The 13,996-nt window shown below is 36.4% G+C and overlaps 1 protein-coding gene and 1 long non-coding RNA gene across 2 annotated transcripts in view; one reads left to right on the forward strand and one right to left on the reverse strand.

Annotated features, from left to right (window-relative positions):
- The window catches only part of LOC141481868 (uncharacterized), a 146,485-nt gene that overhangs the window by 105,619 nt on the left and 26,870 nt on the right, over window positions 1–13,996 (forward strand). The window lies entirely within an intron of this gene.
- LOC141481867 (uncharacterized) lies at window positions 9,427–10,595 on the reverse strand. Its single transcript, XM_074174203.1, has 2 exons — window positions 10,031–10,595; window positions 9,427–9,702 (listed from the first exon to the last, which is right to left on the reverse strand). Exons 1-2 carry the CDS (start codon window positions 10,172–10,174, stop codon window positions 9,529–9,531), a joined length of 318 nt encoding a protein of 105 aa, XP_074030304.1. The 5' UTR covers window positions 10,175–10,595; the 3' UTR covers window positions 9,427–9,528.

Raw genomic sequence — 13,996 nt, forward strand, 5'->3', positions numbered from 1 at the left:
ACTTTCAATAGACCTCAAACCAAGAAAACATTGTTATATTAGCTCATATCTCTCAATCTCCTCATTCAACCATTTTTTATTATGTACTACAGCAAATGTAATCCCATAACGAATAAAAATTATAGAAGTGATCAACACTGATTTTATGAAACTCAAAAATCGAAAATCTGTGACGAAACAATTTAATAGCAACGAAATTAACATTTCTCCACTTTTTTTTGAATACAAAACAGTTCCGTTATTTTAAAATTCTATTCGCTCCAATGAGGAACACAATCAAGTAATCAAATTACTTCTCGTGTCGACAAGTGCAACCTAGTGAAAGTATTCCGACTGAATGCGTAGAAAATAAAAGTAAAGAACCGTTCAAGTTTACATTTCTATTGTGAAGGTCAGTGTTTTGTGAGTTGTTCATGAGGTAATGGACATATTTGAAATACATATTTGTCATCAATTCTAAGAGAATATTCAATTTAAAAGAATCAGCACCAACATAAAGTGGAGGCAGCCATATAAAATTGAATGAGGTGAACTGATATAAGTAAATAGAATTTCGGTAGACCCTTACAACCAAAATTACCAATAATTTTTTCACAGATTTCACATTATTATTGAGAGAGTATGCATTGCTTTTCTCTGTGGAAAGTCTGTTATAAGTTCGGTTCATGTTTGTCAAAAAAGATGAAGGAGTGTCCAATGCTTTCACAAGCTGTTATTATCTTTCAGGTGTTCATCATTTTTTGGCATACTTACTGGAAGCTATCTCAACGGCACTTGAAATTTCCAACCTCTCTCTGAAAAAATACAATCGATTATTGATTTTTACGATTAGAGAGAAAGTCACTTGGGTTTTCATTATCATTTTGAGTGGCGTCACGTATACGTATATTTTATTCTAATCAATTCATTTCATCGAATGTTTTTGATCAGGAAAGTTTCCTAATGCAATGATTGCCTATGTTCAAGTGAATAACTATAACAGTTGGTCACAAACAATTTTTGTAAGATTCGATATTATCATATTGAAAGGGTATATTCAATATAGTTGCCTCTGAGGGCGCTATAACAATTGAAGCGGTCATACAGTTTTTCGATACCATTTTTATAGTACGGTTTGTCTGTAGCCTCAATATAGGCCCAGTTTCGAAGATTACCTCTTTATTGGCTATAAATTTCTTTCCAGAGAGCATTTTCTTGGGGTTTGAGAACAGGAAAAGTCGCTCGGATCCAGATCTGGGGGATACGGTGGATGCGGAAAAATTCGAAGTCTAATTCCTGCAATTTTGCCATTGTTTCATTGACTTCTAATACGGTGAATTGTCTTGATTGAACATCACTTTGTTTTTTCTAAAATGGGGTCATTTTTCTTCGATTTTGTCTTTAAAACGCTTCAATAACGCTATGTAATAGTCGATGTTGATGGTTATTTTTATTTTTTGAGATGGTCGATGAATATTATACCATGCATATCTCAAAATACTGATACCATAATCTTGCCAGCCAACTATTGCGTCTTTGCACGCTTTGAAGGATCTAGAAGTGATTACGAATTGGGGTGTAAGTAACCAGGTTCAATTCAATGCCACAGGAATCGGTTTTCTCCAAGAAAATAAATGTCTCGAGACAGGATATCATGTCAGGTTAGACAATTCCGCTTTCTGTTTTGTTAAGTTTGTTGGGGGTTAAAATGGACACCAATATGTCGTAGCAAATTCATGTCGATGGAATTTCAGAGGCTGCTTCTCAAAAGCTTGGAACACTGTTCCGAACCAGCAAACTATACACACCTCGGTAACTTTTGATGCTTTATAAAGCTCAGATAAGACCTTCTTTGAAGTATTCTTCTCATGTATGGAGCTCTGCCCCCAAACAAACATACCCAGATGTTGCTGAATTCCATCCAGAAAAGAGCCATCCGCCTGATTGGAGATGCGAACATCACGTGCAACCTTGATAGCCTGAAACATCGAAAAAAGGTTGGAGATTTGTCCCTCCTCTATAGATACTTTCACGGGAAGTTTTCAAGTGACTTAGCACATTTGATCCCACCAAGAGCGGTACATATCAGAAATACGTTTTGAGGTTCTCAATTCAGTACACCGCGAACTTCACTGTTTAAAAACTCTTTCATCTGAAGGACTGCGTTTATGTGGAATAGACTTCCTGAGAACGTTTCCCAAATTGATTTAATCTCCAGCGATTCAAGTCCAACGTGAATCGCTACTTTCGCACAGGCATCGCTTTGCGAACGCCTCAAAAATTTTCCTGTAGTGCTTGTGTTTTGCCTTAAAAAGAAGTCGGTTCACCAAGTACAGTCCACTCAGATGACGATCGTTTTGTTTCTGCTATGAAACGAAGCTATGTTTTATGAATTGTCACATACCGACGCATAAATTTGGATTTTTTATAGTGAAACAGCTCCAAACACTGCTCAGAATCATCAATTCGTTGCTTTTCTTTGTCAATTGTGAGCTGGCGCGGCACCCACTTCGAACAGAGCTTTCGCATTCCCAAATACTCATGCACGATATGTCCAACACGTTCCTTTAATATCTTTAGAGCCTCGGCTATATCGATCGACTCCACTTTGAGGTCATTCAAAATTATTTTGTGGACTTGTGGACTTTTTTGATGTTTTCGTCGGTCACGTTGGGGCCAGGGCTGTTGCCATGGGGGGATGGGGGGAGCCTCCCCCCCCTGCTTTTTCGACTTGGGAAAAAGTTGGGAAACTTTGGGCCGTGAAGAAAATGTTAAAATAATGGTAAAAAAAAATGAATGAAAATTAAAAAAAATTAAATGAGAGAAAATAAGAGAGGTAATAAGAAAAAGGAAATAACCAGAAGAAGGTTGGGATTTCCCGACATACATAACTTAGAGATCCCATACTTTGAAATTCTGAGTTGTTTGATGTTGTTTCCTTTCATTTGTATTGAATATGGTGGATATGGTGGAAGACCAAGGACCTTGGTCCAAAGTGGAATAATTCCCATTATTATTTTTATAATTACGAAACTTTATTTTTGTTTCTGCATACCGTAACGGGCATGAGCATTCAGCCAATCTTTGGATAGCTAAGTAAGAAAATTAATGTACTATGAGAGTTACTAATCCCTCGGCTTTCATTTTTTCGAAAGTTGGGAAATTTTGTTAGTGGATTTGGGAAAATTTGGATTCCTTCCCCCCTGGTTTTTCTTTTCGCTACGGCCCTGTTTGGGGCGTTCACTGCGTGCACCGTCCTTGGTGCCTATTTTACCCCGTTTAAACTCAGCAAACCACTTGTCAACGGTTGATTTTCCTAATACAAAGCACGAATGATGTAGGTTTGAAGGTGATTGACATTGTTTCATGATGAATTTCACTAGTTTGGACTTCCATTGTCTAATATATAAAATGATTTGAAATCCCTGAAAACTAAAAGAGAATTAAAAATAAATAGCTGTAGATAACAATTATATTAAGCAAAAAACCTGAAATGAAATAATAGTGAAATAAAATACAAGTAATAAAATAAAACAATTGAACAAAAACAAGAATAAAAATAAAGAGATACAAAATGAAAATAAGGATAAAAATAAAAAAAAGGAAGAGATTTCAAGCCAAGTTAGTTCACGACGTTTCGATTGTTAGTATCCACAATCGTCTTCGTGTGATGACTGGACTGATTCCTCCTAGAGATGACTATTTATGGGTCGTTCGTGTACTTCTACTTATCCCCGCTTTCCATTATTTTCCTATTCACTGATTCAGTGGGAGATGACCGTTTGGCGGGAGTTGGCCATTTTTCGCTTGATGATGGGTTTCCACATGTTGCGTATTTCTACGCTGGCTCGGCGGAATACGTTGTTGGACAACATGTATGCGACTTCCTTGAATTTTCTCCTTAACCAATGTTCCTCTCTGTGTGAGATCTCAGTTTGGGACCACTCGATGTTGTGTTGATGGGTCCAAACATGGTCTGCTATCCCGGACTTACTGGTTCACCCTTGCTGTGTGTGTTTTTTGTGCTCGATAATGCCCACATTCAATGACCTCTTAGTTTCACCAATATAGGATTTTCCACACTCACAGGGTAACCGGTAAATGCAATTCTTGGAATCGCAATCCGCGTTTGGTGGCCCGGTTTTCGTGAGGCTGCTACGGATAGTGTTACTGGATCTGAAACAGGTTCTGATGTTGTACTTGGAACCAATTCTGCTTATACTCTCCGATAATCCTCTGATGTAGGAAAGTGCAAGCACTGGTTGTGACGGCTTCTCTTCCTTGCTAGGCTCCTGCTGTCTTATAGCCAAAATCTTTTCTACCATCGCTTTGGAGTAGCCATTCTGTTGAAGATCATTTCTGATGATGTCTAGTTCCTTATCGATACCTTCCTTCGTTTTACAGAACTCGAAAACACGGTATAATAGAGTCTTGATGATTCATGGTGGTTGCATTCGTGGTTCAGATACTGTCCCGTGTAAGTGGTTTTTCGGTATACAGATGTTTCCCACTTAGAATCGGTCCTCTTCACCAAAACGTGGCAGTTCGTTGTGGATTTCCTTCTCCATTGTGAAAGTGATGGAAGGTTTAACGCTGTTGATGTGTTTCAAGAAGGTGTCTAGTTCAGTATTCTAATGGTTCCATATTATGAAGGTGTCGTCGTCATATCTCAACCAGACTCGAGGTTTCTTGTGGGCTTCTTCAATGGCCAGAGTTTCAAACCACTCCATATATTTGTTGGCTATGACTGGTGAAAGTGGCGATCCCATTGACAGTCCCTCATCTTGTGTAAAGAATTCCTCCTTCAGTTGGAAATAACAGTTTCGTACACAGCATCCTAGTAATTCCATAATTACTTCTATAGGTAGATTCTTTCTCTTTTTCAGGTTCCCAGAAGTGGAAAAGATCGTTTTCCGAAACGTCAATCTCTGTAGAAGGCTAAATTTATTTTTTTTTCAATTCTTTTTTTAATTTTTAGTCAAAATTAATAAATACGACAAGTTATTGACTAACTGGACTATTCGGTGGTTTATAATACGCAGTAAGTTTTCAGAATGAACTTCTTAGTTTGCCCTTTATCATGTATCACTTGTTTGGTTGAGCTTTGTTCATTTTTCAAATAGTAAAAAGTTATATTACCAGAAAATACAGTAAAGATAATGTAACGTTGAATTATACAAAAAACAATTCCACCTACTAAGTTTGTACCCTAAATGATCTTTATGGAATTGAATCAGACATCATTTACAGGATTGCTACACAATATAGTATATGAAAGAGGTGAAATTTCATTTACATGGAATACTGTCATCCTCAGTGGCCAATATCCGATGTTTCGAAATGAGACACTTGCCTCTTTTGCACCAAACTGTAAGCATTGACTTATCTTTCCGCCTGATGGAATTCAGAATGTCGTCACTTTTATTCTTCGCATTCTTCTCATGAGAATCGAACGTGTATGCGAAATTTTACCTCAGTAGGTCGAGCTTACTGGGTCAAAATTCGGTTTCAAAATGTTTCCCACAGTAATAGGTCAATTCAAATAAAAGTTTGGGAAACCATTTGTTTCCATGTAATATGAACGTATTCAAACAAATATATAATCACAATCTGCAAATTTTTTATTCCATAAACATATTTAGTATAAACATTTCTCTATTGTTGTAGATAATCGCGGATTAAGAAGTTTAATTTAACTAAAACTCTTCTTGAGAAATTGAACTTAAGCCAAAGGTCATTTTGGTTTCAACATATTCTTATATTCCAGTTGTTCAAAAAATGTTAGAAACAAATAGCATAATTTATACAAAACAAATTCGGAGTACTAGATTATTTGTATCCCAAAATCTTTGATGGAAGTAATTAATTTTTTTATCTAAATAATGTATTAGGTTGTTTCAAAAGTTTTTTTCGTCAGCTTATGCGGTTTTTGATGGTTGAAAACGTATTGGAAAACTCAGAAAGCTCGAGAAGTGGGTGCCCGAGGTTTGAACGATCGACAGGAATTGTCACGTTTCGAGATCGGTTTGTCTTTGCTTTTGTGCAACCAATACGATCCTTTTTTGGATCGGATCATCACATGTGATCATCTCTGACAAAAGGAGACGTTCAGATAATGAATAAACACCAATGCGCCACCCAGACACTTCCCAAAGGCGGAAACCCTCCAAAAAATACCATGGTATAGTGGTCAGCGACCCATGTGATTCATTTTAACTTTCTGCAACAGTGACAAACCAACACAGCAGATTCCTGTTGTGTGGAAATGGACGAAATGTAATGAAAATTGCACGGCAACGCTCGTCGGCACATTTCACAAATCACCGTCCAAAAATTGAACGAATTGAGAGTTGAAATTCTGCCTCACCCACCATACTCTCCATGCCTCTCGCCAGTCGACTACTATTATCGGTGAAACCATCGCCAATCAGCAGCAGACATGAACGTCCTTCGTCGGTATCATCGAATCCCGAGCACTCAATATCTATGTGTTTAATATTTTGTTTAATTTCAATAATTGTTCATAACGAATGTTCCTGGAGTTTTTTCCCAACACCAAACCGTTATTTCAACACCTTGACACGTGTTTCGATCACCAAGTGATTATCTTCAAGAGAAAGATCAGTATAAGTTTGATTTTTCTCTCGAACATGATCACTTGGTGATCGAAACACGTGTCGATGTGTTGAAAAGACGGTTTGGTGTTGGGAAAAAACTCCAGTAATATTCATTACAACACCCAAGGTCCCAAACAGTGCATCAAAAATTGTTCATAACATTTGCAATGGTTCATTAGTATATTGTACAACGAGTGATAAAACCGACATATTTCTCACGAGCGCAGAAGTTTGTTTGTTGTCACGTAATGTACACTGTACTTTTTCTAGGGTTGCGTTATTTTCAAGTATTAAAAATTAAAATATATACAGTGTAACCCATTTTTAATGGAAACACCCCCCTAAAATTTGAAGTTGTAAACCGATTTCAATAATTTTTTTTTGAAATGTCAAATACTAAAAGGTCTAACTTGGGACAAAATTTGAAATGTTTATTAAAGTTTCAGGGCATACTGCGATATTTTTTTTTATTCGAAAATCGGGATTTTTTATTAACGATTTTTTTATTGAAAAAATCACTACGCCACTGGATTCAGAGTGCCTCTAAACAGATGTGATCAAAGTTTCATGAAAAAATATTCATTATTAACAAAGTCATGACAACTCAAATATTCGAAAACTCACACAGCTAACAGTCACAAAAATCACACTATAACAACAGATATAGCCATGAGAATATTTTTTTATGATTTCAACAATAAAGTGCCGCCAGATGGAAAAAAAATTAATAGCATTAATATTTTTAATGAAAATAACGGAATTACATTTAAGTTTTCACGCAAATTAATTAAAACTAAGACCTAATATTTCAATTTAAATCTTAGTTGCCATGGAAATGATATTACAGTTTGACACTTGTGAAAGATTCAAGTGTACTATTGTCAACAATATTCACCTTACAGTTCTTCGAATTATTTTGTTTCATGGCTGCAAGATTGAGCGTAAGAGAGAAAATTGAAATTGTACGCCTTTCGGGAGATGACGTTAGAAGTGCTAGAGAGGTTTGTAGAGTATTCAATGAGAGACATCCAGATCGTCCTCGTATTAGCTGCGGTACGGTAAATAAAATAAATGAAATATTCAATGAAACTGGTGCAGTATCAGAAATGATGTTAAAAAGTAATTCTGTACAAAGACGAAACAGGAATGACAGGAATGATCAAATCATTTTAGATTATTTCGGAAATAATAATAATAATAATAATGCCAGTATAAGGAATGCCACTTCAGATTTGAATATTCCACGAGAAAATATTCGGAGATGTCTCAAGGCGAAGAATATTACACCTTTCAAGCCAAAATTTTTATACACACTTCAAGAAGGCGACGAAGCAAGACGCCTGGAATATTGTTTATGGGTCCAAGGGGAATATTTAAACAATAGAAATTTCCTAAAAAATATTTTACATACCACTTTCACTACAAATGGAGGTAGTGTCATCACAGAATTGTCGCTATTGGGCAGCGAATAATCCTAACTGGGTAGTAAACTGTAAAAGCCCGTATTCCCAAAAAATCAACGTCTGGTGTGGGATATTGAACGAACGAATTATTGGCAGAGGTTTCTAGAATTTTTAAACACAGAGTTTTGGAATGCTATTCACGAGCTGCCTATCAATGAATAATCAAATTTAATTGTCCAGTTAGATGGGTGTTCAGTTCATTATGCCAGAGCTGTGAGACAATGGCTTAACGAACAATTTCCAAACCGCTGGATAGGCCGTGGTAGTCTGTTTATAGAGTGGCCACCCATATCTCCAGACCTCACAGTTTGGGACTTTTTCTCTGGGTACTTCTCACACAAAAGGTTTACAAAAACCTCTCAAGAGATAGAAATGAACCTTGTGCAAGAATTCGACAGGTATGTACAGATATTAGCCCTCAAGAACTAAGGAACGTAATCAGAAACATTCGTAAGCGCTACGACACATGCATCGAAATACGTGGTGGATTAGTAGAGGCTACTAGGATATGAGTTAGAATTAATTGTTGCACTGAATCGAAACATTTCAATAATTAGTTATTAGTTACGTTTATTAAAATTTTTTGCTTCATTGTTAATTGAATTGTGTGAATGTAATTCCATTATTTTCATTAAAAATATTTACGCTATTCGTTTTTTTTTTCATCTGGCGACACTTTATTGTTGAAATCATAAAAAAATGATATATCGTGACTGTTAGCTGTGTGAGTTTTCGAATTTTTGAGTTGTCATAACTTTGTTAATAATGAATATTTTTTCATGAAATTTTGGTCACACCTGTTTAGAGGCACTCTGAATCCAGTGGCGTATTGATTTTTTCAATAAAAAAGTCGCTAATAAAAAATCCCGATTTTCGACTAAGAAAAAATATCGTAGTATGCCCTGAAACTTTAATAAACATTTCAAATTTTGTCCCAAGGTAGACCTTTCGGTACTTGACATTAAAAAAAATTATTAAAATATTTTATTTAAAATAGTAATTGATAGTTATATTCGAACAATTTTGTAAAGTAATTCCTGGAAGGTCGTTTTGTTTCAATATGTTTTCGGTAATTGAAATATTAGCTGCGGTCGAAGTTGAAGAAAGATACTGAGCTTCCACAACATTGTTGTGGTGCTCAGTATGGTGCTGAAGGCTGAATGGATTCTCCTATACTTTTCATTTTGTAATTATGGAGTTGTTAATATAAGATTCAGCAACATTGCTGGATTTCCAACCCCCACGGCGTTTTAAAGTTAAAAGATCTGCACCTGCAACTAACAAACTTGCAGATGACCTTCGGAAACAGTGGCCAGTATATAATTCAGGATTTGGTAATTGTAAAAATTTCGCTATTTCTTTCGACTTGGTGCCAAATTTATTCAACCCCACAGGCTGTTTCGTACATTTGCTATTTTTGTAATTTAAAAAAAAAGTGTTTTATTCGTGCATGGTCAAAGCTTCACATATTATTTTTGAATTTGGTAGAATTCTCCTGTGACTGTGAAATTTCTAGAAACCTTGATTTTAGTATCTTGCAATTTTATTGAAAGGGCCGAATTAAGATCTTCCATGTCATCAATTTTTAATTTTTGAAGTTCATCACAACGGCATGCCCCTGTAAGGCCAATAGCTAAAGCAGCCTGAAATCAAAACCAAACATTCATTTTTCGATAACAATTCAAAAATTTTAATTCATACATTCATCAGCAAATACTTTTCATCAGGTGCATCTTTTGAAAGTTGTTGAATTTCTTCAGAAGTTAATGTTTTTGACTGTTTTGGAGCATATTTTTCATATTTGCGTTTTAAAAATGCACGTAGTTTTACGTATTTTTGTATAGCAACACAGTTTTTAATAATCAAGGTACTCCTCAGCATCGAGTACTGAGACCATAATGTTGATGATTTCAATCTTCCTGACAACTCTTCAAAATAAACTAACAAGAAATTTTCGGAACAAGAATTTACCTTGGCTTTCATTTTCCAGTCCATAAAGTTTCTGTTAGCGATTTCATATTTTTCTCTCGATGTGCTTGGTGGCAAATTATTGCAAACATCTCTCTGAACAATTTCTGGAGGTGTATTTTCCAACTCTAAATCTTCGTATTCCATTATATTCAATATTTAATAAATCTGAACTGTTTATACTATAACAATCAACAATAAAACTATTTTCGTTGGTAAGTTGACAGCCATAATTATGCAGTTCTTCGGTTTTGTTGTTATGGAAACACCGACAATGGGCTACTTGGATATTGCACGCGAATCTTCGGCGTAGCGTTGTCAACATGGAGAACGTGTCATATCAATGTGACATGTAACAATTCATGACTAACTTGGGTTATCGTGATAACAGTGAAAAATTATTTCTCACTGCGTGAGAAATCGTTCGTCTTGAACGAATGAAAGCGATGAGAGAAGTGGCACATTGTATAGCATCCGTAGAAAAATTAAATTTGTAACGTTCTCATATATTCCTGGATGTCACTAAGAATCCATGTAGCTTTCACAGGAGAATTAATTAACACACGTTTCTACATATTAACCAGTCCATATTAAAACTACGTGATGTTATGGCAAACTATGTTCTGAAATATTTGATCATTATTCACACCCACAACTCTGCACGCAAACGTACAAATTTCTATTGTTGAAAAATGTATAACTTAGCTTTCTTCGGCACATCGTAATACATATTGATAATCTCACCTACCAAAATTACACAACTACTTTCATTCCATTACCAAACAGCTTCCGTGGCTTGGGAGTTAATGTTTGTGAACGGAGAAAGGATGACACATTCCGGTATAGTAAAGCTAGCCATACACGCATATAATTTCATTCAACATTATTATTATGTTGACAACTTTTTCAAAGGGTAGTACGTATCATATATTTCTTCAGTTATCATTCAACTTTCATTAATATACACAAGTTCTTCAGGAAAATCTTTAGGGCGATTTGAGAGTGTTTACTGTGTAAATTATTTCCCTTTTTTCTGCACAATGAAAGTGCCTGTGGCTTCTACTTTTCGCATTTTATGAATTTGAGAGCTACTATTGTTATGTCATGTTCTTGAAGGAACATGACATAACAATAGGGCATAAAACTCCCAGAGAAAAATATAACGTCGAATGTTTTGTTCACTGAGGATACACTACAAAAACACACTTTTGTCTATTTTCCACTATATTTCTTTATTGTTGACCGGTTTCGGCTATTACACCATTTTCAAAACTAACTGATTACATTCAAATCTGAGTAATATAAACTCAGATTTATACTCAGTATCCTCAGTGAACATAAATTTCCTCAAAATAAACAAGTCGTCAATTGAAAAAGGAATGTTCTGTTGTATTTGACGATTATATTGACAAAACTGATTGTTTTCAATTTTATTTTCAAATCGTTTTCACAAAATAAATATAGTTTAAAAAGCTAAAAAACACGCTTTTGAAGAAAAACGAACTAAATAGTTCGTTCGTTATTGTTTTAGGCTTATTTAAAAAAAATAACTTTTCAGTTCGAAGTTCTTTAAAAATGTGTTTTTCAGTTTTGTAAACTATATTAATTTTCAATTTTATGGTTTCGTATGCTATAAAAGCCCCCGAATAGATCATCAAGCAATAATGTCGATAATTCTGTCAAATATAGATCCCGAGCTTGGGAGTTACGAACAAACGAACAAACATACATACATACAAGTGAAGCTAATAAAGGCGTGTTAAAAATATGTGATATTATGGAACAACTTATTTTTGAACTGAACATAGACATTTGTTGTATTATCAAAATATCAGAACCTAAAACTATATTTGTCTTGTAGTTTTTCCTTTTTTACATCGAATTGTTTAGACAACAAAGATTCCTGAAGATTAAACAATAACAATGTGGATGAATCTCACACACCTTTCATCTCAACTGAAGTGAGCGCAACCCATAAGGGTTTATTGTGGCTCACACCTATTCACACTCGGACAAATAAACCCAGCTTCTTAACGAAGCCGATTAGTTTGTATGGTGAGTGGTCTTTAAGGTCAGATGTATATGCTCTGAAGTTTCATCATTTTCCAGATAGAGGCGACACACACTGTCTTCTGACATTCCAAGTCTCTGCATGTGATGATTCAAATGACAGTGACCTGTAAGAAGGCCTGTTAGACATCGTAGTTCATCCCTAATGTAGTTAAACAACTGTTTGGAATCAAGCTTCGAAGGGTGAATAAACGCCTTGGAGTGAGCCAATCCAGGAAGATTCTGCCAGAAGTCCATAACTTTTCTTGCCATCCAGGGTGTTAAGTGTTTGTTTGGCAAAGCCCAAAGCGATGCCAATGACAGGTTCTGGTCCAATGAAGCCGCTTGCAGCACCCTCCTTTGCAAGAGAGTCAGCAGCTTCATTGCCTTCCAGGCCAGTATGGCCAGGAATCCAGACCAGAGACAATCTGTTCAGTCTTCCTATCGAATAGAATCTTTTTTGGCAGTTTGCTACCAATTTAGACGTTGCTCGGTGGGAGTCAAGAGCTTCCAACGCCGCTTGACTATCCAAGAATATTTTTATTGACTTATGAGAGAGGTTGGATTTATCCAATCTCACAATTCAATAGCGTAAATTTCCGCTTGAAATACAGTCGCATAAGTTCCTAGGAAGGTAGATAACTCTGTCCTGGGTCTGCGACTGAAAACACCTGCACCAGAACCGGAAGGTGTTTTTAATCCATCTGTGAACCAACAACTATCTGCTCTTAATATTTCATTCTCCCGCAGGATCCAGTCCTCTCTACTCGGGAATAGTACTTTATAAGGCAGTTCGTAATCGACATTTGGCGGCATAAAGTCAGAGGTCATTTCCAGAATGTCAACCAACAGTCTCTTGCACTCTGCATTGAATTGATTTGTGCAATTGGCATTGTGCACAAGTCTGTATGCAGTCCATCTAGCCTCTCTTTCCAGACGCTGCCGCTGACGGTGTGGTACTCATGTCAGCACTGATAGCCAGATAAGCCTGTCTCTGTAAGCCAGAGAGCTTCGCTTGGGCCGTTTTCTGTAAAGCCTTCGGCCACCAAGCAATTGCACCATACGTGATCATTGGTCTGACAATCATCACATAAATCCAATGGATTTGTTTAATGTTTTACCACAAATTCTTCCATAGAGACCATTTGTCCATAGAGACAGTCTGGCTTTGTGTAAAACTTTTTCCAAGTGACCGTTTCAGGTGAGTCTTTTATCAAGGACAATGCCAAGATATTTCACCTCCGTTCCAAATGGAATAACCACACCGTTGAAGGAAAGTGGCGTTTGATCGTCCAATTTCCTTCTCTTGGTGAAGCGGATTACCACAGTTTTGCTGGGGTTGACAGACATCTGCTCCCTCAGGCACCAACTGTGAACAACGTCCAACGCGCTTTGGAGGATATTACTGATAGGAGAGATGTTACCATCAATGGAGAAGGTTAAACCGTGTCTGAAGACTGTATCGAGGAGAGATACATACTTACTAGAAAATGAATATTTCGAATGTAATGTCTCCCAACTAACTACATCATAGGTTCTGCCGAATACCTGCCGTGAAACAAATACTTCCCCGGCTAACACCACAATGGACATAGAATTATATCCTACAGACATTTATGCAAAATACCCCACAGAGGTAAGTCCCGCAGATGTTTCATGTTCATCCATCAACAGGACTACGCTGAAATCAATCAGGTAGATCACTTACAGACCAGTCTCATCAATGCAGCAAAGACTCGTCCCAGACAGCAGTGCCTGAGACTCCATTAATTTCAACGCGGCTCCCCTGCATATATGAAAACTTCGTATAGGAGAAAGACTGTCATCCAATAACAGCTCCATCTCGTGAACAAAACCCCAAGCGGGGAAAATCATTCCATGTATAGCTTGTCAAATCTAGGAACGAACTTGTTACATATA

The sequence above is a fragment of the Leptinotarsa decemlineata genome, unplaced genomic scaffold (genome assembly GCF_025532065.1).
Source record: "Leptinotarsa decemlineata unplaced genomic scaffold, Ldec_3_MD MMD2_tig00000505_RagTag_RagTag, whole genome shotgun sequence".
Lineage (NCBI taxonomy): Eukaryota > Metazoa > Arthropoda > Insecta > Coleoptera > Chrysomelidae > Leptinotarsa > Leptinotarsa decemlineata.